The sequence below is a fragment of the Triticum aestivum genome, chromosome 3A (genome assembly GCF_018294505.1).
Source record: "Triticum aestivum cultivar Chinese Spring chromosome 3A, IWGSC CS RefSeq v2.1, whole genome shotgun sequence".
Taxonomy (NCBI): domain Eukaryota; kingdom Viridiplantae; phylum Streptophyta; class Magnoliopsida; order Poales; family Poaceae; genus Triticum; species Triticum aestivum.
Genome location: NC_057800.1, coordinates 83,618,973 through 83,646,919, shown reverse-complemented (window position 1 = coordinate 83,646,919; position 27,947 = coordinate 83,618,973). Strand labels below are relative to the sequence as shown.

The following is a 27,947-nucleotide window of genomic DNA, read 5'->3' as shown; positions in this document are numbered from 1 at the left end:
TATATTTTCTGAGAGAGAACCACCTACACTTGTGTTGAGGTCAAGATATTCCATTCCAACCACATAGATCTTGATCTCTAGCCTTTCCCAAGTTGCTTTCCACTCAAATCTTCTTTCCACCAAATTCAAATCCTGTGAGAGAGAGTTGAGTGTTGGGGAGACTATCATTTGAAGCACAAGAGCAAGGAGTTCATCATCAACACACCCTTTGTTACCTCTTGGAGAGTGGTGTCTCCTAGATTGGCTAGCTGTCACTTGGGAGCCTCCGTCAAGATTGTGGATTTGAACCAAGGAGTTTGTAAGGGCAAGGAGATCGCCTACTTCGTGAAGATCTACCCGAGTGAGGCAAGTCCTTCGTGGGCGATGACCATGGTGGGATAGACAAGGTTGCTTCTTCGTGAACCCTTCGTGGATGGAGCCCTCCGTGGACTCGCGCAACCGTTACCCTTCGTGGGTTGAAATCTCCATCAACGTGGATGTACGATAGCACCACCTATCGGAACCACGGATAAAAAATCTCTGTGTCTCCAAATTGCGTTTGCACACTCCAATCACATCCCTTTACATCTTTGCAACTTGCATGCTTTACTTTCCGCTGCTCATATACTCTTGTCATGCTTGCTTGATATGTATTGTAAATGTTTAAACTTGTGCCAAAACTTCACTTCAACTTAAAGAAATTAAAATCTACAATTTTTCTTACTTAGAGTCTATTCACCCCCGCCTCTAGACACCTCTTCTCGATCCTTTCAAAGATTGACCCTCGTCCCAGTTTGTCCACATGGCTAAAACAATGCCCACCGCATGTGTGAAAATTGATGCCACCCTAGGAGAGGACTTTTGCGGGTCGCTAAACCACCAGAGAAGAAGACCACACCACTCTTTTGGTAGCGGGTCCACCACTATCTTGATCTCTAAAAGGAGACCGACCCTCACCGCCACCATCCACATGGTCGGAATGCTTCCCACCACCTTTGTGCCAATGGATGCCGCTCTAGAAGAGGATTTTCACATGTCTCTACAACACCAAAGAAGAAAACCACACCACTCTTTGGTTAGCGGGCCCAACCCCATATTGATCTATGGAAGGAGATTGACCCTAGTCGCCACTGTCCACATGGCCGAAACGCTACCCACCATCCATGTGCAATGGCTACCACCCTAGAAGAGGACTTTTGCGGGTCCACCACCAGAGAAGAAAACCCCACCACTCTTTTGGCAGCGAACCCATCACCATATCGATCTCTGCAAAGACATTTACCCTCGCCACTGCCTATTGGCGACTGGATCAGAGCAGAAGGAAGAGGGGAGAAAGTAGCGACAGTGGAGAGTTTGGGTGTGGAGGTGGCTAGGGTTCGGAAGAGAGCTTTTGACCCTCCATCGATGTCCTCAGCATAATTTTGTTTCCACATATATAAATATCATAACAACTACTCCCTCTGTTCCTAAATATAAGACCTTTTAGACATTCCACTATGGACGAGATACAGCTATATATAGACATGTAGTCTATAGTGAAATCTCTAAAAGACCTTATATTTAGGAACCGAGGGAGTACAAGGTTAAAAGTGCTCGTGCGTCACAACCGGGGGATACATATTTCAATGGTTAAACAATAATCATGTTCGAGATACAGGGAGTCCCAGACATGATTGCAGTCCTTGATTTTTGAGTAACAAGATTATTTCATTTCACAACAAGAAAAGCAAAACAAAGCTATCATCATTGGCAAAAAAGAAGAAGAATCGAGTGGTTCCAGTTCAAAAGAAAAACGTCCATGGCCCGATGGCTCCCCTTTGTCGTTCGTGGGCCTTGGCCTGCTATCTACTACTCTCCCTGGGACGGAGGGAGTAATGATCTGGGTTCAGAGCCCGTGAGGGGAAGTCGCGGAACGCACGGGAAAACGACGAGAGACGAGGCTGCCCGCCGCCGGCGTGGCCTCTTCCGGCAAGGTAATTCCTCGCCGCCCTTCTCCTCCCCTCCCTTCCCCTCTCTCTCTCTAGTGCACGGCTTACTCCCCTCCCTTTCTCCCGAGCGTCAGCGACACCGAGGCGGCGACGGCGGCGCGAGCTCGGCGGCGATAGTAGCGCTGTGACGAACCATCTCCAATGTCCATCCCCTCTTCCTCCCGTCCGCTCGTTAGATTCTCCTCTTCCTCCTTCCCCTCCCCTTCTCGCCCGCTAGTAAGCTTCTCCTCTTCCTCCCTTTTTCCCCTCCCCCTCTCGCCCGCTAGTTAGGTTCTCCTCTTCCTCCTTCCCCTCCTGCTCGATGCGCCCAGTAATTTCTGCTGCTGCTGCTGCTGCTCATGTTTGTTAATTTTGTTGCGATTTACTAAGTATCCACGGAGGTTTATGCAACATGACACAAAATAGTGAAGCACTGTCCTTGCCTATGAAGCATTTCTTCCCTTTTCTTCTTGAGAAATGTGAAGCATTTCTTCCTTGCCATGCCTTATTCATTATTTCTCGAGAAACATGACTGGAAATCAGCTTTCATTTTGCATTTGGTCCATGTACGTATGATGTATGCTATACAACTATACACTGAAGTAGCTGTAAAAACGCTGTGTGCTTTGTACGCTGACAAGTGACAACTACATTCATGTTCTATTAGACATGTGGATTTTAGAATAAAAAGTCCATGTCACATTAGATTGAATGCCTTGCTGTGCACACCAGAAGAATTTTTGGTACCAATATACCCTCTGCTGCTAGGTGCTAGCTATGAAGGCCAGATTGATTACCTTGCCACATTAGCTATGGTGCTAGTGTGCTTGTTTATTGTTGGCACCCTTGCATGCTCATGTGGCATCCCATTGGTTGATGATTTTAAATTTGAAGCATCCATGAGATCTTGTATGGATGTTACCTGGGTGCCATTCTTTAGCCAAATTTGGTCATACGAAGGACCACTATTTCTTGAATCACGTGTAATAACACTCTTTATTCTGAACTCAACTGAACTGCAAGGGGTTTGTTTTCTGGTCTGTGATCTGAACTGAAGTAGAAGCATATCGAAAACTGCACCAACAAGGATTGCTTTCTTGGATAACTTGTGACATGTCTGTGAATGGATAGATATAAACTAAGTTTGCACATCTTATGCATGGCATCGGTTCATAATTTTATGAGAGGAGTAGATGCTCTTCTATCCCCAGTTAAAATTTCAGAGCATTTCAATATGACTTGGGCTACTAAATGATGCTACTGTTGATGTGTTGCTTGACAAGGGCATCTTTGTTCTTGTATGCCTCATTATCTTAGTTGCACTGTCTGAAACTTGTTCTTTCCTCATATTCAACAGTTAAGGGTCTGTTAGGAAGAACTGTATTTCCTTTTTTCACTAAAAGGATGCCAATGACTGCATAAATTATACAATGATGGTCTTTGTCAAATTCTTGTTCAGACCAAATGTGCTTCTGTCAGTTAGATCAGTACTGCTAAATGCCTTCTTTGTATGTGTCCATGTCCAGATCCAAAGTTCTTTTCAGTTTAAGATCTTTGTAGGTTTTGTTTTTTATGTCCTATAAATTTTCTGGTTTCTTATAATGTGAAATGTGAATCCTGCGACGCAATTGTTGACATGGAGACAGTTTGTTTACCTACTTTTCTGCAGAACATGTTTCTTCTCTGTTTCTGCTTTTGTCATTGGCATGCTATTTATTTTCTGTTACTGCTCACTCGCATATGTTATTTGTTTTTTCATAGGACCTGCTGCTTGAGTCTTGCAGGAGGGTTGCCACGCCAAAATCCACTTGAGGCAGCTCGACGGTGGTCGCGGCCACCTCGCGGAGGCGGTGCAAGCTGTCCAGCATCACGGTGCTGGGGCACTGCACTTCGCCGCCTGGTGCAAGAAGGTGGAAGTGTGCGAGTACCTGGTTGAGGATGTCCAGGTGGATGTGGATGCCGTTGACCAAGCAGGTGTGTCTGCTCGATATCTCTGCGATTTTCTTCAAGCAAATTTAGCGTGCTATCGTTACATGGAAAGTCTGTATGTATGCTCAGAAAACTTCATTTGTTTATTATGAACTTCTGATATAACTCCATAAGCTTCCTTTTCCCATGGTCTCGGCAGGTAAAACACCTCTGGTTTGGGCAATCACTGCTGATAAAAGTGGGTACGTGAATATTTTCAGGTATCTTCTTGATCATGGTGCCAATCCAGATAATGTCGACATAATAGGGTTTACTCCTCTCCATGAGGCCGCCAAAATAGGTACCACCCCATCCCCCTCTTAGTTGGTTACTCATGCATTGCACTTTTTTGGTGGATGAAGAGAGACAACAGACTGTAATTACGGGAGATAGATTTGTGCTTGTACTACTGAAGTATAAAAACGAATCATATATTTTCTTTGGCATAGAACAATGTCACAAATTGATTCATTTCATAACTTCATTGATACAAGTTGAAAGAAATGCAATGAAGCATAGAAGAGTTTCATAACTCAAATTATATTCCAAACTTCTGATTCAGGGCATTGTGAAATAATAGAACTCTTGCTCTCTAGAGGTGCTTATGTCGATCCATTTTCTACGGATCATGGAACCCCGTTGCATGTCGCTGCTCAACATAAGCAGGATGCAGCCATGAAGATTTTGTTGGATCACCATACAGATGTAAGTTCCATTACAAGTCTCTTTATTATCTAAAATTACACGTTCCTTTACTGTTTTCTCACTGTTATACTCCCTCCGTCCCAAAATAAGTGTCTCAACTTTGTACTAACTTTAGCACAAAGTTATACTAAAGTTAAGGCACTTATTTTTGGGACAGAGGGGGTATTTGATTACCTTCAGCTGTCTGATTTCTCTATTTTTCGGTTAGTTGAATCTCGACAGTAAATTAGTTAGTATCACACAGTTGTGAACATTTGAAATTAGATTGAAGTTCGCCTTTTAATCATTAATTGTTTGCACAATCATGTCCCGTCCATAGTGTTAAGGATGCTGAAAAGCTAGCTGTTCTGCAGCAAGCAGAAAGTCATGGGCTCTTTCTGTGAATTACCTGCTTCTTGTGTACAAATAATTTCACCATCTAAGCTTGAAAAAGATAGCATTTAGCGCCTTGAGTAGATAGACCTCCACTATATTGTCATTTCCATTGAAGTTTTCTGTCTCCACCTTTATTATCTTTTAGTATGTCAGATTTTCATGATCGAAGTTTGTATGTGCTAAACCGCTAATATTCTGACACAGTTTCTCTATGTGGAGCTTGCCCCGACAAGCAGAAGCTTAGTCAGATAGTTCAGTCCTTTGCTAGGTCTTGTTTGAGTGTTATGTTTTTTTGGTAACTGAATCTACAATATGTGGATGAAGATGGAGACTTGCATTCAGAAGGTGGCTTCAGAGGAGTTTGGATTGTCCAGGGGAAGTAGAAGCGAGGCTAAAGATACCTGGTGGTGGAATGATGATGTCCAGAAGGCTATTAAGGAGAAGAAAGATTGTTTCAAATGCCTTCATCTGGATAGGAGTGCAGACAACATAGAGAAGTACAAGGTGGCAAAGAAGACCGCAAAGAGAATTGTGAGTGAAGCAAGGGGTCGGGCGTATGAGGACCTCTACCAGCGCTTAGACACGAAGGAAGGCGAAAGGGACATCTGTAAGATGGCCAAGATCCAAGAGAGGAAGACGAGGGATGTTGACCAAGTCAAATGCATCAAGGACGGAGTAGACCAGCTCCTGGTGAAGGACGGGGAGATTAAGCATAGATGGCGGGAGTACTTCGACAAATTGTTCAATGGGGAGAATGAGAGCTCTACCATTGAACTGGACGACTCCTTTGATGATACGAGTAAGCGTTTTGTGCGGCAAATCCAAGGTCAAGGAGGCGTTAAAAAACATGAAAAGAGGCAAGGCGATGGGCCCTGATTTTATCCCTATTGAGGTGTGGAGAGGCCTCAGAGACATAGCAATAGTATGGCTAAGTAAGGTTTTCAACCTCATTTTTCGGCAAACAAGATGTCAGAAGAATGGAGACGGAGTATATCAGGACCAATCTTCAAGAACAAGGGGAATGTTCAAAGTTGTACTAATTACCATGGAATTAAGTTGATGAGCCATACAATGAAGCTATGGGAGAGTCATTGAGCACCGCTTAAGAATAATGACAAGTGTGACCAAAAATCAGTTTGGTTTCATGCATGGGAGGTTGACCATGGAAGCAATTTTCTTGGTACCACAACTTATGGAGAGATATAAGGAGCAAAAGGACCTGCATATGGTGTTCATTGACTTGAAGAAGGCCTACGATAAGATACCGCGGCATGTGATGTGGTGGGCCTTGGAGAAACAGAAAGTCCCAGCAAAGTACATTAACCTCATCAATGACATGTACGATAATGTTGTGACAAGTGTTCATAGAAAAACATAACAACAAGTAATGGCTCTGCTCCGCTCCGCTCCCTCCCTCCTGCTCCCCTCGCCTGACCCAGCGTCCCACCAGCCCCGCCGCCCTTGAATCCCCGATGGCAGCCCTCCTCCTCCCAACCAACCACCCCCGGCCATGGCGTCCGCATGCGCTAACCCTGTCGAGCCCTGAGCGACCCTCTCCGGTGACCGCGTGTCCTCCGGCAGCCGCTGGTCGGACTCGGAGAGTGAGTCCTCGTTGTGCTCGTACAGCGTAGTCGCGCGCGCCCCGCTGGCCCCCTTCGCGCCGCGGGCCCTGCTCAGGGGTTCACCGCGTCTCCAGCGGAGTCCAGGTCGATGCTGACGGGTACCAGCAACCGCGTCGTAGGCACCGACAGCGTCGTCCGCGCCAAGTCGAAGAGCCCAGCCCGCCCCCGCTGCGCCGGCGCAGCCCCTCCCCGGAGGAGGTCGCGGGGCTCTGCTTCCGCTGCCTCGACCACCACCACCGGGTGCGGGACTGCACCAACGACATCCGGTGCCAACGATGCCTCGTCTCCGGCCGTGACTCACGCTCCTGCGACGCCTTCGCCGCGCAGCCCTGCCCCACCACTGGCTGCTCGGGAGCGCGCTCCAGTCCAGGCCACTCCTCCGCCCCCGCCACCCTTGCTGCCTGCAGCCTAGCGGGTCGCGTCGGCAGCACGCATGCAGGAGCCAGTTCGGGTGATCATGGCGCACTCGGTCGAGATGGAGGAGGCCGAGGCGGTCTTGAGCCGTGCAATGGTTGCATGCATCATCGGCAATAGGCCACATGTGTCCGCCGCCGAGGTCTCCGACGTGCCACTCGACACCTTCGACCTCGCCGGCGGCGACTTCACCGTCCATGCCCACCACCCAGAAGACTTCCTAATCCTAGTCAGCTCCCATTCAAGCAAGCGCCGACTAGACGGAGACCACTTCATCAACTCGCCACGCTTCTCTCTCTCCTTCCGGCCCTGGAGCAAGCTGGCTCACGCCGGTTCCGATGAGTTCGAGTTTCGCGTCGAGCATGAGCTTCGTGGTATCCCCGCCCAGGCTTGCCACCTCTCCACCGCCGAGCACATCCTGGGAGAGAGCTGCTGGATTGAGCGCCTCCACCCCAACACTCGCTCCAGAGCAGACTTGGCCACGTTCCGGCTAGCAGGGCGCACACATTGTCCTGACAGCATTCGCCGCAATGCCATCTTGGAAATTGTTGAGCAGATCCCCGCTCGCTTGAGCTTCGACGAGCCGATCATCAAGACGCTCACATACCCTATCGCCATCGCGCTGGCGCGTGTTGAGCCGAGCGGAGCACCGTCCCTCGGCGCCCAGCCTGGCACTGGACAGGGTGGAGCGGGCACGCGAGATGATGGTGGCCGTAACCGCGCCCCCGGCCCCGGCAGGGCGCATAGTCGTGGCTGCAAGCAACGACGTACGGATGCGCCACCCCTGGCCGCGCGGATGGCATGGCCATGGATTCCTCCCTCTGGTGCGTCGACAACCGCTCTGTCCGCGCGGATGTGGTGACCATGGCTCCATCCTAGCCAACTCCCGCCGCCGTGGATGCACTGCTGCCCGTACAGCAAGCACGATGCAGCATGGCCCCGTGGCCGGGTCAGCATGGGCCCGCCAACCCTCGTCATGCTGCCAGAAAAGGAAGGGGAAGAGGAAAGCAAAAGAGGGCTTTGCCGGTGGACCAGGAGCACAGAGATGCAGACACCGCAGAGGCCCATAGGGCGATGTCGACTATGGCAGTTGGTGGCCCATCCTTGACCGTGGGAGCTTTGGCGCATGCGCCAACTAGCGACCCGTCATTGGTGTCAACCACCTTAGAAGCACCCCCAGATTCAAATCAGGCCGAGATTGCCGCAACCAAGGCGGATCGAGAGAGCCCCATGCCTGACCCCATGCCTGGCTCGCCTGATCCTGTGAGCTGTAGGGATCTGTCTGCCCTGAGCGAGGTGCCAGACTCCCAACTAGAGGGACCAGCTATCCTGTCGGGACAAAGAGATGTCCCGCTGACGCCAACACCTGCTGCGGGGCCAGACGCACCCGACCAACCCCACGCATGCGACGAGAAGGGCGGGGAAGTGCAACCCACCGGTGGCAGCAACCCCACCACCAGACAGGCAGAACCCCACACCCCGGTGAGAATACTACAAAGGCCTCCGGCCTAGCCCACGACCAATCCGCCCACAACGACAGGCCCCCCAGAGGATATGCCAACTCCGACTAGCGTGCATCACGACCCGTGCAACTCTGCATAAGGGCGGTTCGCCTCCCCGCCGATCATGCTACGTCAATCCCGAGGCCGCGTTGCTCCACCGCGCACTTGGACTCTTGGTGAGTTCCTGGTCGCCGCCACGAAGCACATCACTTCAGCCCTGCCTACCCTTGGGAGAAGACCGCGGCGCGCGCTCAACTTCACTCTGCGGCGAGGCCGCTCAGCCTCGACAGCGGCTTCCCCACCGGCGGCCCCGCCCACTGCTGAAAGAAGATCGCAGGTTAAGATCTTGCGCACCCTTGGGATCATTGGGACGAGCCAGAAGATCACCTCGGCCGAGATGAAGGTGTATGATGACCTATTTGCAGCACCCATCCCACTCTCGGTGCTCACAGCCATCGCCGCACTGGTTGATCGCGACATCCGTACGCGCATGGCCACCCCAGCAACCGTCCCGACAAGCAACGCTATGGTATGCACGCCATGAGCCGTACGCGCACCCCCCTCCCCCCGCCGACCTTGTGTGCATGGATCACAACCTTAGGCTTGTTGTCTGGAATGTGCGTGGCCTTAATGCGCGTGCCCGACGCATGGCGATCCGCTCGCTGATTGTAACCACCTCTGCCTCCATTGTCTGCCTTCAAGAAACAAAAATGGCGTTGATTTGCTCCTCGGTTGTTCTTGACACCCTGGGCTCCGAGTTTGATGACTACACGTATCTCCTGGCGCAAGGCACGCGGGGCGGCATCCTGCTTGCATGGAAGAGCAGTACCGTGACTATCACGGATCCCTTGTTTACCATGAACGCTCTCACAACCAAGGTGACCACGGCCACGGGCGCGCCTTGGTGGCTGTCGGTCGTCTATGCCCCCCCCCGGGATGATGCGGACAAGATCGCATTCATGCAAGAGCTTAGAGACGTGTGCGCGGGCTGCCCCGGGCCATGGATGGTGTGTGGGGACTTCAACCTAATCCTCCGCGACGAGGACAAGAGCAGGGGCAATCTGAACCGCCGCATGATGGGCCGGTTCAGCCGCCTCACCAACGACCTCATGCTGAAAGAAGTATACCTCAATGGGCGGCGCTTCACGTGGTCGAATGAGCAATCGCCACCCACGTTGGTACACTTGGACTGTGTACTCTCCACCTCGGATTGGGAAGACGCACACGCAGACTGCCACTTGCTTTGCCTCGTGTCCGTCGTGTCAGACCATAGTCCACTCCTGCTCGACTGCTCGCCAACGTACACGGCGCGGCGACGCTTCCATTGAGAACTATTGGATGCATTTACATGGGTTTCACGACATGGTGGCCACGACATGGGGCTCGGTCCATGACCCGGATCCTTTGCGTCGCTTGATGTTGTGCCTAAAGGCAACAGCACGCATGCTCACTAGCTGGAGCGGCAAGACCATTGGCTGCATACGGGATAAGATGGCAATCTCCCGTGAGCTCATCTCACGATTTGACAAGGCTCAAGAGGATCACATGCTATCACCTCCGGAGGATTGGCTACGTAAGCAGCTCAAGATCTCATACCTCGGACTGGCCTCCCTGGAGCGCACCATAGCCAGGCAGGGTGCCCGCATCACCACGCTCAAAGATGGCGACGCCAACACGGCCTTTCTTCCATAGGCAATGCTCATACTGTCGGCAGAAGAACCACATCCACGCCCTTACCGTCAACGGCGATGTAATCACCGTCCAGGAGGAGATGGCGCACACAGCATTCGCCCACTCTGACGAGCTCTTTGGCTGCCCTGCCGCACGTGACTGCTCGCTGGACCTCGATCACCTCATCGAGCCTTGCGACCTGGCAGGACTTGACGAGTCATTCAGCCCAGAGGAAATATGGAACGCCATCAAACTCTTGCCGGCTCGCAAAGCTCCCGGGCCGGACGGATTTACGATAGAGTTCGTGAGAGCCTATTGGGGCACCATCCGACAAGACTTCCTGGACGTATTCCAGCAGCTATTTGAGCTGCGAAGCCGAGGCTTCTGCAAGCTCAACCAGGCCCTACTGACCCTGCTCCCCAAGCGTGCCGATGCCAGCGAGCTACGCGACTACCGCCCGATTTGTTTGATACATCTCGTGGCCAAAATATTGCGAAGGTGATATCGCTCCGACTAGCACCCAGACTTGGCGACTTGGTCAGTCGCAACCAAAATGCATTCATCCCCGCCAGGAGTCTCCACGACAATTTTGTTCTGGTCAAGCAATCTATGAGACTGCTGCACCAACTCAAGGCCCCGCGGATCATGCTCAAATTAGACCTCACACGGGCCTTTGATTCCTTATCATGGCCATTCCTCTTCGAGGTTCTTGGTCAGTACGGATTCAGGCCTCGGTTTAGGGAGTGGATAGCGATCCTCCTCACAACGTCCAACACCCGCGTCATGATAAACGGCGAACCCGGCCCAACAATCTGGCTACGATGCGGTCTGCGCCAGGGAGACCCCGTGTCCCCGCAGCTCTTTGTGCTCGCGGTTGACACCCTCAGCCGCCTCATGCCCCCACGACTGCAGCATAGTACGGCCGCTACACCCCCGACGAGCTATTCCCGCGATCTCACTCTACGCCGAAGATGTGATGATATTCTGCCATGCCACCCAGGACGATGTGGCAAGGGCATCTTAGCCCTGTTTGGCCGAGCTAGTGGGCTCCAGGTGAATTATGCAAAGAGCTCAGCTACCATCCTCCATGGTGAACCCGCGACGGCCGAGATGATCACCCAACTTGGATGCCCGGTGGTTGAGCTGCCCATCACCTACCTTGGTATACCGGTAACACTCCGCCGACCCTCTGCTGCATAGCTACAGCCCCTCGTCGACTCGGTGGCCGCCCGGCTCCCGACATGGAAAGCTTGGCTCATGAACAAAGTCAGGAGGCTCACACTAGTCAAGTCGGTGCTGAGCGCTATCCCAGTTCACCAGCTGCTCGCCTTTGCCCCGCCCAAGAAGACACTGAAGCAGCTAGAGAAAATCCAGCGTGGCTTTTTGTGGGCCGGCCGCGCCATCGCCAACGGAGGGAACTGTCATGTCAATTAGCGCCACGCCTGCCGCCCCGTGGAATATGGTGGCCTTGGGATCCATGATCTGGAGCGCGCAGGCCTAGCACTACGGCTGCGATGGATGTAGTTCACCCGCACGGACACTGACCGCGCATGGCAGGGCCTTGATCTCCAGTTCTCCAAGGAGGAGCGCACACTGTTCTTCTCATCCACCACTATGATGCTCGGCGCTGGCCGGACATCACTCTTCTGGGATGACCGATGGATAAACGGCCAATCCGTCCGCGAGATAGCCCCCATGCTATACCAATGCATCCCCAACCAGCGACGCAAGACGAGAACAGTGGTAGAAGGCCTGGACGGGAACACTTGGGCCCGAGATATCCAGGGGACCATCGGGATACATGAGATTGGCCAGTACCTGATGCTACGGCAGGCGATACAACATTTCACCCTCTCGGACAAACCCGACCGACTCCTCTGGAGTGGGCAGCAAGCGCCACATACTCGGACCAATCTTGCTATGCCGCCACATTTCAGGGATCTACAAGCTGCTACTCATGGAAGCTGATTTGGAGGAGTTGGGCGCCACCCCGCGTCAAATTCTTCCACTGGCTTGCTAACCAGGACCGATGTTGGACGGCGTCGAGGCTGGCCAGCCGCGGCCTGCAGCACCACCCTAGGTGCCTCCTTTGCGACCAAGACCCGGAGACCATCCAACACCTGCTACTGGCGTGTCCATTCGCCAAGCAGACCTGGCACATCATCCTGGACTGGGCGCATATACCTGCCCAACCGCCAGCTACCGAAATCACCTTGATGGACTGGTGGTTGCGTGCAAAGGCTCAAACCCATCCTACACTACGCAAAGCTCTGCAATCGATCACACTGCTCGTCCCCTAGATGATCTGGAAACAGAGGAACGAATGCGTCTTCGACAATGCAAGACCCTCGATAGATGCGCTAGTTGATAGGATTAAAGACGAGGCCAAATGTTGGGCAAAAGCCGGGGCACAGGGGCTGCGGGTAGTCTTGCCCGCCTCCTGGGATGTCCACTGGTTGGAGGCGCTAGGACTCTGTAAATATAACCTCCTAGGAGGCATGTACTCTCGCTCACCTTTTCAATGCAATGAAACGCAAAAATCACTTTGTGTTTTCTCGAGAAAAAACAAGTGTTCGTACAATTGATGGCGACATTGATGACTTTCCGATTAAAATAGGATTGCACCAGGGGTCAGTTTTGAGCCCTTATCTTTGTGCTTTGGTGGTGGATGAGGTCACAAGGGATATACAAGGAGATATCCCATGGTGTATGCTCTTTGTGGATGATGTGGTGCTAGTCGATGATAGTCAGACGGGGGTTAATAGAAAGTTAGGGCTATGGAGACAAACCTTGGAATCGGAAGGTTTTAGGATTAGTAGAACTAAAACCGAGTACATGAGGTGTTGTTTCAGTACTGCTAGTCACGGGGAGGAGGTTAGCCTTGATGGGCAGGTGGTGCCTCAGAAGGACACCTTTCGATATTTGGGGTCAATGTTGCCGAAGGATGGGGATATCGATGAGATGTGAACCATCGAATTAAAGCCGGATGGATGAAGTGGCGCTAAGCTTCTGGCATTCTCTGTGACAAAAGGGTGCCACAAAAGCTAAAAGGCAGGTTCTATAGGACGGCGATTCGATCCACAATGTTGTATGCGGTTGACTGTTGGCCGGCTAAAAGACGACATGTTCAACAGTTAGGTGTAGTGGAAATGCGCATGTTGAGATGGATGTGTGGCCACACAAAGAAGGACCGGGTCCGGAATGATGATATACGTGATAAGAGTTGGGGTAGCACCGATAGAAGAGAAGCTTGTCCAACATCGTCTGAGATGGTTTGGGTATATTCAACGCAGGCCTCCAGAAGCTCCAGAGCATAGCGGATGGCTAAAGCGTGTTGATAATGTGAAAAGAGGTCGGGGTAGACCGAACTTGACAGGGGAGGAGTCCGTAAAGAGATCTGAAGGACTGGAGTATCATCAAAGAACTAGCCATGGACAGGGGTGTGTGGAAACTAGCTATCCATGTGCTAGAACGATGAGTTGGTTACGAGATCTTATGGGTTTCAGCTCTAGCCTATCCCAACTTGTTTGTGACTAAAGGCTTTGTTGTTGAATCTAAAAAGCAAAAATCATAAAAAAAATAACATAAGAAATCACTTCATTTACACCTGCAACAGTATGCATCTTGTCTAGAGGGAATGAATCCCACAAATTGATAAGGATGGTTAAAAAATAATGACTGGAAATTAGTGTCCTATTGTATTGGAGATAAGGTCTACTTGCAGAAACTTCCTTACATGGGGTTGCTGCTATGGTCATGCTAACAAAAAGGATGAATTGTTCGAGATGATTAAATTCAGCACAACTGACAAGGTCATAGTTTTTCCTTTCTTGGGCCTATCTTTTCCAGGTGTGATGACCCAAAATATGGAATGCCACTGATTCAAGTAGGGCATAAATCTTTAATTGTTATCTTTCCATCAGAAAAAAAGGTGTTGGTTGTCATCTGGATTTAAAGGCTAGTAGTGAAGAACTGACCAGTGATGTACTGAATGGTCCACTGCCAAATAATTTCATGGTGATGATGTTCATTTTCATCCTCTTTTTTCTTTTTTGCAATTCTGCACCAAACCACCAACTTCCCCCTTTGTTCTTTCATTCACTAAGGTTCATTCTCACAGTGGCATGGTTCCATCTTTTTGTCACTATATTTGTCTTGTTATTTATGCATCTGATAATAATCTAGTGATTGCATTTCTTTTTTAGTGTAACAAGATACTAGGATGTTTCTTGTCACCTCTCAAGATCGCTATCGAGAGTCACTCAGTGAAATGTGTGAAACTACTGGTAAAGGTACGGCTACATCTTAATATCTTATGCGTGAAGCTGAAAAATGTATCCCAGATTAGTGAAAATGTGGACAGATAAAGTCTGACACATGTTACTTAGAGGAAACATCCATGATTCTGTTACATGCTAGGCTGGTGCGGGTGTGAAGGGCATCCGTAATGTGACCCCCTTGCTTGCTGCTGCAAGACATGACCTAACTGACGCCCTTAAGTGCCTACTGGATGCTGGGGCAGATCCCAATGTTAAAGATGAAGTAAGTTTTGTATTCCACTTGTGTATATTGTATATTTTGTTCACATCATGATTGGCTGTTTACACATGTGGGTGTAACATCGAATAAGAGATAATATCACTGGAAGTCGTAGAACTTGCGTTTGATGTTCAGTTTGATGCTAGAACTTTAAAAATACGGATTTGTGGTTATCTAACCTGACATCACATGCAAATATGGTCACAAAATACGCATGCGGACATATCAGGGTGTATGGGCCAGCCTGTCAGTGAGTGATGACATTCGGCCGACTGTATTTTGCACAAAACAACCTTACTATATTTTATTTGCAGGAAAGACCAACCACTGTACAGCAGCATATTGGTACGAAAATTAATGGAAAAGGCCGACCACTGTACAACATATAGGTACGATAATTAACTAAAAAATCAGCGAGAAGGGACTGGAACACACGACCCAAATTAAGGACACAAGACACTCTAGCTAACCAACCAACCCATCAGGTTCATATTTCAAGTATGGATAACAAACTGAGATGTATTGACCGTGGAGCAGTGGGTCCTGCCTGTCAGCTCTCGAACAAACAACCAAAGGATAGCACACAGGATGTTATAGCCGCTACAACCAACACGTATACACGTCTACGGTGAATAATTAGTCTTAATGTACTAGAAATATGTAAATTTTACGTAAACTATAATTACAATAATAAAAATAACAACTAAATATGTGTTATAAATATTGTACATACAAACGATATAACCTACTTTTAAATTTGTTCATGTACTATTTTAAAAATATTCATATATTAAAAAAATTATGAATTATAATTTTTCTGTATCATTTAAAATAAATATTTCCAAAATTAAAATTTAAAATACTATTTTAACTTTACAAACATTTCAATAAATGTTCTCACATTTTTAGAGTTCAAATTTTTTATAATTTAAAATGTAAAAATTGATATGAATATTCAATCGTGTCTAATATTTAAATTATTTATTTTTTCAATTATAAATCATGAGTAAAAATTATACACTGGTGAATAATTTTGAATATTTAGTAAATGTTTGAACTCATCATTTTGCATAATTTAAATATAAGCCTCGAGTGTGTTATTTTTCTTGGATTCATTAAACATTTTCAATGTCGCTTTAACTAAATATTTTTTATATAGATACGCATATGTATATTTAATTGTTTGTATTTACTAATAATAATCACTTGTATGTACTAGTGAATGTGTACCTGCAATGCACGTTAATTTGGAAGTATATTAAGTGCATGCGGATATTAAGTATGATATTATTTGCGTGTTATTATATGATTAGCACTATATTTGGCATGAAATTAGCTGCACGCTAAACGTGTTGAGCGCTCGACATTGAAGCAGTCTAGATCATTGGATTGATATGATTTAATGGCTGAGATTAATTGGATCTGCCTCTTTGGGTCTTTTTATATTGGTATAGATAATATTCTTGGAACATAAATTTGTTAATTATGTTTTACAAATATCTTTAAAAAATAGCAAGTGCAAAATGGGCCGCAGTATCCGCAGAAATATGCCGGCAATGGCAATCCCCTTCGGAAAGACACACATGTATTGTCAGACAGCCAGCCTAATAACTTGCGGCAGCATGGAAAGTTCTGATTCGTTATGATTTATTTCGTTGTGTGATAGGTGGTGCAAAAATAAACAGGTGGGAGGGGGGACGAAAAAAAACCCGGACAAAAGTGGTGGGACGAAAAAAAACCTGGACGCAATCCTACCAGCTGCTCCATTAGGGATACAGACTATGTTGATGGCATTATATTTTATCTTAATGTGTCAACCTACCTAATATGACTTCTGGTCCTGCTTAAGGGAATCAACTGTAGCAGTACGCCCCTCTACATATTTCTGGTAAAAGAAGGACCGGTAAAATAGCTTAAATGGGCTGCAGATGTACACCAATTCCTCATAGATGCGGGAAAAAAATGTCATTTAAGTTCCACATTCAACAAATCTAAGTTTGCTATCCATACATGAGATGCGAACGTGAAGGGTGGGTTGGCTGGAGTGGCTTGTGTCGTAAACATTGGCCGTGGGTTTAGTCTCTGCTCACCCATTTTTTGTGTTAATTTTTGTACCTATATGCAACACAACAGTCGGCTTTTTCCATAAATAAATAAAATGTGAGGGTGTTTTGCACAAAAGTTAGTCAACCGAGCAACATCACTCATTGACAGGTGGGGTCATACACCCTGATACGTCTGCATGCGTATTTTTGTGACCATATTTACACGCGATGTCAAGTTAGGTGACCAAAAATCCGTATTTTTAAAGTTTTAGCACCAAACTGAACATCGAGTGCAAGTTCTATGACTTCCGGTGATATTACCTCATTGAATAACTATGCATCATCCATCTTTGAACTTTGGTAATACGAGTCACGAAGTCAGTCATATCGAATTAATAGTTAGCTTAGGTCAGGTGCATTTAACTCAGTGAAGTTTTAATGCTGACATGTTAATTGTAATACTGCAATTTCATGCCTTCTGACATATTTTTTCATGTACAACTTTTCCAGTTTCTTGAAGATTAATGGCATACATTTGAAGTTGACATTTCTTTTTTGACATTCCTACAGTTTACATAGAAATAGTTTTGGTTGATTTGCCCTGGCCAATTTTACATGTATTTTCTTTCCTCCTAATTTGGTAACATTGTATTATGAAAAAAATGCTGGTAAAAATGCTAGTAATGTAAAGTAATTTAGGAATTTGCTGCCTGTTTTTTAGATAATGGATAAGTTAGTGTCCTGGTCTCTGCATCATAGGATGCACAGCCAATAGTTTACGACAAAAAGGACTTGCTGGATTATTTGCAGACGCGTGTATTGCCTGAAAGCATACGTACTAGACGCAGAAGAACGGATCTTATGACCTACTTTTGGGCATGAAAGGAGTACTATTGGTCAAATTCTTGTCTATATGTCTTTCGTGTGGCTGGACTTGTGTTAATTTATTTCCCTTGGAAATACATTGGTGATATTCAATTTTCTCTTTTTCTGAACAGTTTGGTCACTTGCCAATACATTTGGCGGCATATTTTGGTACACGCAAAGCCGTCGAGATCCTATATGAAGTTACTTCTTCTCGTATTCCAGCTATAGATGATTTGAGCGTTGATGGAATAATTAGTCATGTTAAGGCAGAGCCAAAGTTCGAGGTATGAGCAATAACATCATTGACATTATTATGATTTATATTTTTTTTTGCGAATGATTATGATTTATATTTACTTGTGTGCTGTAGTGCTATTTTTTTTAATGAACTTCTTTAGACCAAGAAAGTTAATATTCATCATTGACATCATTGAGAGTATTTCTTGTGAATTCTTATTTGAAGTTTTGAACTATAAAATTTCTATTATTTACTGAGGTGGAGAGTTGCTAGGTTGCTGGTTCCGGTAGTACTTTGTATTAGGCAAGGCATGATCCAGTTTACTTACTGATTTGTCCCGTTAATAAAATTGGTAAAATTTCTACATTTATTGGAAAAATTTATATCTTATTTTAATGCTTTAATTTGAGGGGTTGAACAGCACTCTCTTAGCATGACATTTAGCCGGAAGCGACGTGGATCCAAATTGCTGAGTACTCTGGTTTAACCCTGCCCTACCTTGATTTTCCCCGTCCTCCGCCACTGAGTAGACCAGGTGTAGCCACAGTAAATCCTAGCACTGTAGGAACCAGAGTTGGACGCACTAAAACACTGCATAAAATTGGATCAACACTCGAACAAGATTAGAAATAGTTAGTTAATATATTGGGCGAAAATTCGTCGCTTTATACACATTTTAGCGACTAAAATGTCGAGAAGCGACATTTACTCAAACCACTAGACTAGATTGATAGGCAATGTCGCTATTCGACATTGCTAATAACTGCGGCTGCCTTCCTATGCTGTCTAGTTGGAGTCAGAGGACAGCGGCTCATCAGAGTCGGAGGACAGCGGCTCGCCGGCAGCCCAGTGGTGTTGGCGCTAGGCCTCGAAGGTGGCGTCCTCACGCAACTGGTGTAACACGTAGTGGAGCTCACACTGGCGGTTGGCGCCGTGCCGGCAGATGTCCTCAACGGACCTGTGCGCGGCGAGCTCCACCTGGTGTTGCTAATCTGACTCGTCGAGGGGGATGGTCCAGCAGCGATGGCGCTCGGCATCTTGGATGCGGCGGATGTCCTTGTCGTGGACAGAGAGCTCGAGTGCCAAGGCAACCTGGCGCTGCTCGTTCGTATCGTCAAGGGGGGTGGGGACGGCGCGGCTGGAGGATGCTGCCCCACTGGCAGCTGAATGTTAAAAAGCACCACAGTGGTTGGGTTTGGAGGCTGCACTCCTCTTTTTGGAGCGCCCTCCAAAAATTATATGGAGATAAAGGGAGCAATGGCGAATCTGCTAGTGTGGGGATTTTGCCCCTCTAGCCTCCATATTTGTGGTTTATGGAGGGAGGGGGGATATGCCGAATCTGCTAAAGTTGATCTAAAGGGCCTGAGAGAACTGTGAGAGCAAAAATCCCTTGCACTCTTTTGAGTTTGTGCTAAAAGAAATTTGCTGCTGGCTTTGCCAAATCTTGTATCTCTTGTTGTATCAGAGTATATCAGATGTAACCGGTGCGATTGAGTTTGGGGGTTTGTGAACAATGTGGTACTATAATTTCTACTCTACATGTTTACAAAAACATGCAATTGTACCAAATGAATGAAACTACAACATGTTTAACTACGGAAATATTTCTGTTCTTTTTAAATTCTTTGCACATAAATTTCTGCAATCTCGAGTCATTATTTACTTGAATTTTCAGGATCTCCCTTTATCTAAAATGTCAGTAGCTGAGTTGAAAGAAGAAGGAGACAAAGCTTTGCATAAAGATGATTACAATGCGGCATTAGAATTCTACAATGCGGTATGGTATTGCACTATTCAAGCTCCTGAAGTTCATTTCTCTTTCCCTACTATTGTTTCCTCATTTATATCATTAAAATGCCTTGCATCACTATCTGATGTTTTTCTGGATAAATGTGTAAACTATAGATGTGCTGTATGTTTCTTTGTTGGTATTTTCCTACAAGGAGAGGAGTGCAAGTGTGAACAGTTAATTGTATTGTGTACCACAAAGCTCATGGACACACCTAAGACCATGGCCGGAAGTATATAGACACTTACGCCCTTTACTGTATTGTGAGTTGTGGCTTGATGAATGTCCTTATTAGTGCCAGCACAGACGAGCATGTGGGCATACACAATTGAGTTGCTTTTGAGCATGGCATCACTGATATAATTGCCTGCCTTGTAAGATTTTTATATTAGCGTAATCGAGAGCAGCGTCACCTATCACACTGACCCTGATAGCACCACAGTGGAACTGATAGCACCACGGTGGAACCGATGAACATTCCTGTTCGTTGCACAGGTCTACCCTGGTCTCATCTTGTTATGTCCGGCCTGTCATATGGAAGGCCCATCGGGCAATCTTAGCCCACAAGTTATCTTAGGTTAATTCGTGTGCAAGTTATCTAGGTTATAAATATAAGTTGTAAGACTCTTTTCAGATCAAGCAATAAGAAGAATATTATCTCCTATTGCCCGGCTCCCTGAGGAGCCGGAAACCCTAGCCGCCAACAGCCCTAGCCGCCGCCGCCCTTCTCCTAGCTCGCGACGGCGCCCAGCCGCCGGCGCGCCCGTTCCTCGCCACGGCCCCCTCCATCCTTCCCTTACCACCTACGCCCTAGACCTGGTAGAGTACCTGATTCTACCAATTTGGTATCCAGAGACACCAGGCCGATCATGTCCCAATCTCCATCACCGCCGCTGCTACCATCCACCTCCACCCCGCTCTCGCTGCCGCCGGCCACTTCCACCGCGATGGCGGAGATCGCATCCGGCACCACCATCACCACCGCATCCGGCACCACCATCACCACCGCGCCCATCAACATCGCGGCGGAACCGCCTCCGCTCCTCTCGCCCGAGGAGGTGTCGGGCACCCTGCGGGAGCTTGTCCAGGCGGTCAGGGGTATTACCCTCTACCTCGCCGGGAACCAGCCCCCACCACCGAGCGCCGGCACCACCGCCTACGGGCCGCCGCCGCTACAGTGGCCCGCCCCGGCCTTCCAGGCGACCTACGGAGGGGCGTCCCAGCCGCCGCTGCTGTTGCCGCACTACTCGGCTGCGGGACAGCCGTGGCCAGCATGGCCGGCCTCCACCGCGCCGCTGGGGGGCCCGCCCCAGCAGCTTCTCCCGGCGCCACCGCCGGCCCCCACGCCGCAGGCGCCGGTGCAGCAGCTCCACCAGGCGCCGCCGCCATCGACAGTACCACCACCCGCGCCTAGGGCTACGGGTCGGCCCCTGCACCAGGTGCAGTTTCCATCGTCACCATCGCCGATCCCCGCTTGGGCGACCGGCTCGTCTCCGGGGCCGGTCTACTCCACAGCGCCGGAACACCCGACGCCCTCCCTGCAGTTTGATCACCCCTCCAGCTCGACAAACTACGCCCCGGCGCTTCCCGACCCAGCATACGCGCCGGCGGCGACTGCGGCCGCCCCCGGGCACGGCGGGCCGACACCCCCTCGCTTCGCCAAACTGGACTTCGCCACCTACGAGGGCACGGAGGACCCCCTCAATTGGCTCAACCAGTGCGAGCAGTTCTTTCGAGGGCAGCGGACGCTCGCTTCGGATCGTAGTTGGCTCGCGTCCTATCATCTTCGAGGCGCAGCGCAGACCTGGTACTACGCCCGCGAGCAGGACGAGGGCGGCATGCCACCTTGGGAGCGCTTCCGGGAGCTCTGTCTCCTCCGTTTTGGGCCTCCTATCCGTGGGAGCCGACTGGCGGCCCTCGGCCGTCTACCTTTCACATCTACGGTGCAGGACTACGCCGACCGCTTCCAGGCCCTGGCGTGCCATGTGCCGGGCGTCTCCGCGACCCAGCGCGCCGAGCTCTTTGTGGGCGGTCTGCCGGACCATATTCGCGTGGACGTCGAGCTACGGGATCCCCCCGATCTCCAGACGGCCATGTACTATGCCCACGCATTCGAGCGCCGCGCGGTGGCCATTCAGCAGGACTCACCGTTCCGGGCCGCTGGCTCACTACCTTCGCCGGATTCCGCACCGGATCGTCCTGCGCAGGCTTCCGCGGCACGCCTCGCCGCGACCGCGGCACCTCTCGCCACGACCGCAGCATGCCCGTTTCACCGGCTCACCCCAGCCGAGATACTCGAGCGTCGCCGCCAAGGGTTGTGCTTCAACTGTGACGAACCCTACAAGCCCGGCCACGCCTGCCCGCGACTCTTCTACCTGGAGGTGGCAGACTACATTCCGGAGGACGCCGTCGCCGCCGACCTGGCCGCCCCAGATGTCGAGAAGGTGTTTGACGCTGGTTGATTACCTCGAGGAGTTCAGCAAGCGCTTCCCCACCTTACAGCTCGAGGACGAGCTGTTTGTGCAGGCGGGGAGAAGTGTTATGTCCGGCCTGTCATATGGAAGGCCCATCGGGCAATCTTAGCCCATAAGTTATCTTAGGTTAATTCGTGTGCATGTTATCTAGGTTATAAATATAAGTTGTAAGACTCTTTTCAGATCAAGCAATAAGAAGAATATTATCTCCTATTGCCCGGCTCCCTGAGGAGCCGGAAACCCTAGCCGCCAACAGCCCTAGCCGCCGCCACCCTTCTCCTAGCTCGCGACGGCGCCCAGCCGCCGGCGCGCCCGTTCCTCGCCACGGCCCCCTCCATCCTTCCCTTACCACCTACGCCCTAGACCTGGTAGAGTACCTGATTCTACCACATCTCTTGGTTAATATGACGTTCACCACTGCAAACCGTTTGAGACGGTCCTTCGAGACCATGGTGGATCATGATCACTGTTTCATGACAGTGGTTTTAGTTTGGGTTATTAGGGGAAGTGCCACGCATTGTAACTTCTTTGTGGAATGGTGTTAATTATGGGAAAATGTGGCCGGTGCATGCCAAGCAGATGATCGAACTTAGTTGTTCCATTTGCTTCCTTATGCCCCTGTTATACAAAGTCTTAATACCTTTAGCGTGTCACATTGCCACTTATTATATTTTTGGGTTGTATCTCCAAATCTTAATTAATATGTTTGAGTATGTTGTTAAAGCCTTTAGCTTTACCTTGTTGAGTGTGGATGTGTGCATAGACTCATTAGCCAAGGTTGGCCCATTAAGACATGCGATGTGTGTCCCTTGCATCGATGAAGATGAACAATTGGGAACAGAGAGATTCCTCCCACTTTTTGACATTTGCTGCACCAGCCTTACAAATAACACTTTTCTCTCTCTTTCAACTTGAACTAGGCTACCCACCACTTTTACCTGCTTGCGGTAGCAGTTTTGGCTTGAGCTGTTTCCATTGAGACAATCTCCATATGTGGTTTATCATTTATGATGCTAGAAATCTGAGGATTATATGCAGATTTGTCAAAAAAATGTAATTTTTTGTTTGATTTGTTGGTTGTAGGCCATGATGCTTGACCTTGAAAATCTTGATGCAATCCTGATTGGCAATAGGGGGTATTGCCGGCTTCTACTGGGTAGAGACGGTGCTTTAAATGATGCCCATATGTGCAGGAAAATGCGGCCTGACTGCGCAGACTCATGCTGGCTGGAAGGCTACTCATATTTGCAAGTAAAGGTGATAAAGAATCACGATTTCACACTTAGTTAAATCTTGCGGCTAAACCTTTTTGATGATCCAGTCAGCTTTGTATCTTCAGGAGTACGAAAAAGCATGTGATTCATTTCTTGATGGTCTCAAATTGAAGCCAGGATTTGTTGGAATCGGGAGGCATTAAGGTAGCCTACTTGATAATATACTTTAGCTCCATGCTTTATTTAAAGGCATGGAAATTGTGTTCTCCATATCAATAATGTGGCTAATGCTTTTTGTGATTTTTAGTGCCTGTTTCTGTTTGGTCCATTTACGCAAAACCAGCCATGCATTAGTTCTCGAAAGGCATTCAGATCTGAGCTTTTATGATTCTATAATTTGAAATATGCAGGGAAGCTTTGAGATTGTTGACAGAATCTGACGCCAACAAGAAGAATGGATCTGAAGGACCTGCTGTAGTATATCGCCCCTTATATTTGTACCATTGAAGAGAGCAATTTGGCTAGTATTTGGTCGTCTTAAACTCTTTGGCAAATCTTCCGTTGCGCTCTGAAGAACGTGATGCCTGCTACTGTGTAAGTAGACGGTGCTCGAACCATGGAACACATATGATGCCCTGATTAACTGTACGTAGGTCTTTTGGCGCCGGCAGACACAGCCCTGAATTAGGCCACGCACACTCATAGCGAATTGCTACAAATTGTTGTAGCCATGTGATTGATGGCACTCTGGCTCTGGGGTGATGATTCAGCTAGGTGAGGGTATCAGTAGCTTTGTAGGTCATCACACCATACTGGTTGGTGCATGCAGAGTTTATTTCCTATGACATTTATGTTCCTGGCCTTAGTTAGCGCCCACCCGTGGGTTTACCGAAAAAGGCTTTCGCCACGCTTTATATATAAAGCAAACCACAAGGCACAAGGTCCAACAAAAGTTCACAACACACAGACGCACACAACACCACCATACACAAGGTAGTACAACAAAAGGTATGAAAAGGTTCTGCTGAGGGCATAGCTCAACAAGCCCAAAAAATAAAAGGGAACACAGGCGGTGGGGCAGCAGACGAAGAGGCTAATCCGGCTCTGGTGGTGCCACCCGTGGGTTTTGCTCTTAGTTTTTGTAACATCCTCAATTTCCCCCCTAAAATGTTCGGTGGCCTTATGGTTTTGCTATGAATGCTCAAGGAGAAGAAGGTGAGCCTTGGGACGTTGAGAAACCTCGGTGGTCTAGCACCTTTCCAAACGGTGATTTTCTTTCCCAAGGAAGTGATTATCGGGATTCATCTTCTGTAATCGTGTGCATTTAGTTATTTCTCATCCGTGCTTAATTACTTCTGTTTTACTTTGGCCCCTTGACCTTGCTAGCATCATGTATGTTGTGCACCTTGTAGTCACATTTAGGTAAACACTCTATTCCGCAAAGTCTAAACTTGTAAGAAAAACAAGTGCAATTTGTGGAGACCAGTTCACCCCCTGTAGGTCCATCTTGATCCTTTCACTCTTCATATTACACAACAATAAATAAAAAGTTCCCTTTTGAAGTTATGTATAAATATTTACCTCTCAAGTCAATGATATTTTTGTTCCTTGGAACATCTCTCCTGACACACATGTGACCATGAAGGATAAGGATGATATGCTTAAAACTACTCCCTCCGTCCCATAATGTAAGACGTTTTTAACACTAGTGTAGTGTCAAAAAGTGTCTTATATTATGGGACGGAGGGAGTATGTAGTAATTTTTTTTGTGAATAACTACGTAGTAAAACTTGACACAAGCTGATAAAGAAATATGCATACTGAAACAAACTAAGCGCACCTTCAACGCAGGAGACATGGTGTATCTTAAAAATGCAACAGGGAAACAACTTTGGGTTAATGAATGGACAAAAGCTCACATCCAAATAACATGGGCCACTCTGGATATTGCAACGCATTGGCTGAGTGGCTTACAAACTCCAACTTTTGAAGGGCACTAAACTACGCAATCATGTCATTCAACTTAAGAAGCACATGTCGCAGTCAATGTCCCCAATATCAATTCCCTGTGCTCACACCCGACGGCAAGATCAAAACCTACCCCTTCGCAGTCCTTCAACAACGCTAGAGTCCCCACAACAATGGCGAGCACAACATTGCAGTGGTGCAGTAGCTCATACCATGGAGAAATCTCTAAGCCGGATGACGAAACATGGGAGGGCGAAGTTCATCCAGTCAACCTTTCCGCAATTCAAGCCCGGTGTCTTGTTTTCGGGCGGGGAGAAATTCGGGATCTTCAGAATCATCTGTTCTGATTCAGTCTATGCTAACGGCTGAGATGCGTCCACAACGTTTCGGCTCATCCAACGGTCCCAGTTCCTCCTATCTTAGCTTCTTTATCTTTACTACTAGTAAACAAGCAAACATATTCTTCATAAGCGCATCCGAACACATGTACACAGAACAATGAAAATGAATTATCACCACACGATGAGGCCCACTTAATTAGATCTAACCCTCCATACGAAAACTGAAATGGAGCTTGGGCTTTTGATGTGGAGTGGCGGTTGACTGTCGAGGACAGAGCGGGGGTCTAGCTATGTGGTGGAGAGATCATCTCCAAGTTACTGTCAGACCATGGAGTCAATATTTTGTCGATGCGGAGGTGATATGGGAAGGGAAGACCTGTAGAATCATTGGATTCTACGGCGAACCCGACGTGGAACAAAGGAAGAAATCCTGGGATGCACTTAGATACCTGAGAAGACAAGACGATTTACCATGGCTATGTCTAGGAGATTACAATGAAGCTTTATTGCAATCTGAACAGAGGGGGGAAATCCTAGGAGCTTCATGCAAATGGAAGATTTTAGTGATTGTTTGGCCGATTGCGGCCTTGCTGACTTAGGCTTCTCCGGATACCCCTATACGTGGGATAACAGAAGGCAAGGGCTCGATAATATACAAGTCCGACTAGACCGATGCACATGCAATGATGATTTTCTAGCTATGTTCCTGGAAACGTATGTCCAGCATATTGTAAGTGAGAAATCTGATCATGTTGCACTGCTTGCGCATGTTCTGGAGACTGCTCCAGACCGGGATAGTAACGGCCCGCGGCAGTTCAAGTATGAGGAAGCGTGGACACGCCATGAAATGTACGAGTCGATGGTTGCTGAAAAGTGGGCGGAAGCGAACACGGGGGGCACTGGCCTTACCGCGACATGTAGCAGATTGAGCATGTTGACAATGAGTATGCAGGAGTGGGGGAGAGTTGTGTTTGGATCTATTCGGAACCAGATAAAGCAACTGAAAGTGCAGCTTAACGAGGCAAAATTCAGATCGTTGCGGACAGGATACTCCACGGAAATCAGGGACATTGAAGAACAACTCAGGGAGGTTTATGCTAGGGAGGAGGTGATGCAACGACAAAGATCGTGTGTGGACTGGCTAGCGGCTGGAGATATGAACACGAAGTATTTTTAGGCAAGGGCTTCCCATAGAAAGAGAAAGAACACTGTCCGTGCGCTAGTCCGGGAGGATGGTTTGAAGTGCATGGTAGATGAGGAGATGCGAGAGATGGCAGCGAAGTTCTATGAGACTTTATTTACTTCTGAAGGATCAGTAGGTGCTCAAGCTTTGCTGAATAATATCCCATCCGTAGTTTCTGAGAGCATGAATCAAAAACTAGTGGTACCCATCACTAACGAGGAGATTGAGACTGCATTGTTCCAGATGGGCCCAACAAAGGCTCCAGGTCCGGATGGGCTACTTGCGCTATTCTATCAACGACACTGGTTGTTGGTGAAGGAAGAGGTGTGTAGAGTTGTTCGTGATTTTCTGGCGGGAGTGGCAGCACCTGATGCGTTTAATGCGACTGTCATTGTAATGATACCGAAAGTTAACTCACCGGAGTTACTCTCGCAATTTTGCCCAATTAGTCTTTGCAATGTCTTATACAAGATCACATCTAAGGTGTTAGCAAACATGTTAAAAACTATTCTTCCTATTCTGATCTCTGAGGAACAAAGTGCGTTTGTACCGGGCAGGCTAATCACGGATAATGTGTTTGTGGCCTATGATGTGTGCATGCTATCAGGAAGAGGAAGAGAAAGAAACCACTATGTGCAGTTAAGTTGGATATGATGAAGGGATATGACAGGGTTGAATGGATTTTCCTTCAACAAATGTTAGCACAGTTTGGTTTTGACAATGCGTCGATCTCCATGATCATGAGGTGTGGGACATCAGCCAACTTTGTGGTGAAATTGAATGGTGGTTTATTCAGGAGGTTCTTTCCATCACGTGGCCTAAGGCAAGGGGATCCTTTGTCTCCATATTTAATCCTATTTTGTGTTGAATGTTTCTCTGCGTTACTAAAGAAAGCCCAAGAGGATCATCTAATCAAAGGAGTGTCTTTCGGGTGCACTGGCCCCAGGTAACGCACCTCCTTTTTGCAGATGATAGCATTGTCTTCCTTCAGGGCTCAGTTGACAATTTTAAAGCGCTGAAGGATATCTTGGGTATTTATGAGGAGGCCTCAGGGCAGAAAGTGAATCTCCAAAAATCATCAGTTTT

At 48.1% G+C, this 27,947-nt stretch overlaps 1 protein-coding gene across 7 annotated transcripts; it reads left to right on the top strand.

Moving 5' to 3' along the window:
• The first annotated feature begins 1,852 nt into the window (after window positions 1-1,852).
• Window positions 1,853-24,728, top strand: LOC123060429 (neurogenic locus notch homolog protein 4). Of its 7 annotated transcripts, none has more exons than XM_044483149.1 (11): window positions 1,853-1,952; window positions 3,731-3,920; window positions 4,136-4,215; window positions 4,511-4,619; window positions 14,409-14,495; window positions 14,623-14,745; window positions 17,786-17,938; window positions 19,568-19,669; window positions 23,239-23,412; window positions 23,495-23,573; window positions 23,780-24,728. In XM_044483149.1, the coding sequence occupies exons 4-10, from the start codon at window positions 4,590-4,592 to the stop codon at window positions 23,570-23,572; spliced, it is 747 nt and encodes a 248-aa protein (XP_044339084.1). In that variant the 5' UTR covers window positions 1,853-1,952; window positions 3,731-3,920; window positions 4,136-4,215; window positions 4,511-4,589; the 3' UTR covers window position 23,573; window positions 23,780-24,728. The 7 variants fall into 7 exon arrangements, with proteins under 7 accessions (XP_044339084.1, XP_044339086.1, XP_044339081.1 ...); XM_044483151.1 differs by having other exon boundaries at window positions 4,495-4,619; XM_044483146.1 differs by having other exon boundaries at window positions 4,477-4,619.
• The last annotated feature ends 3,219 nt before the right edge of the window (window positions 24,729-27,947 follow it).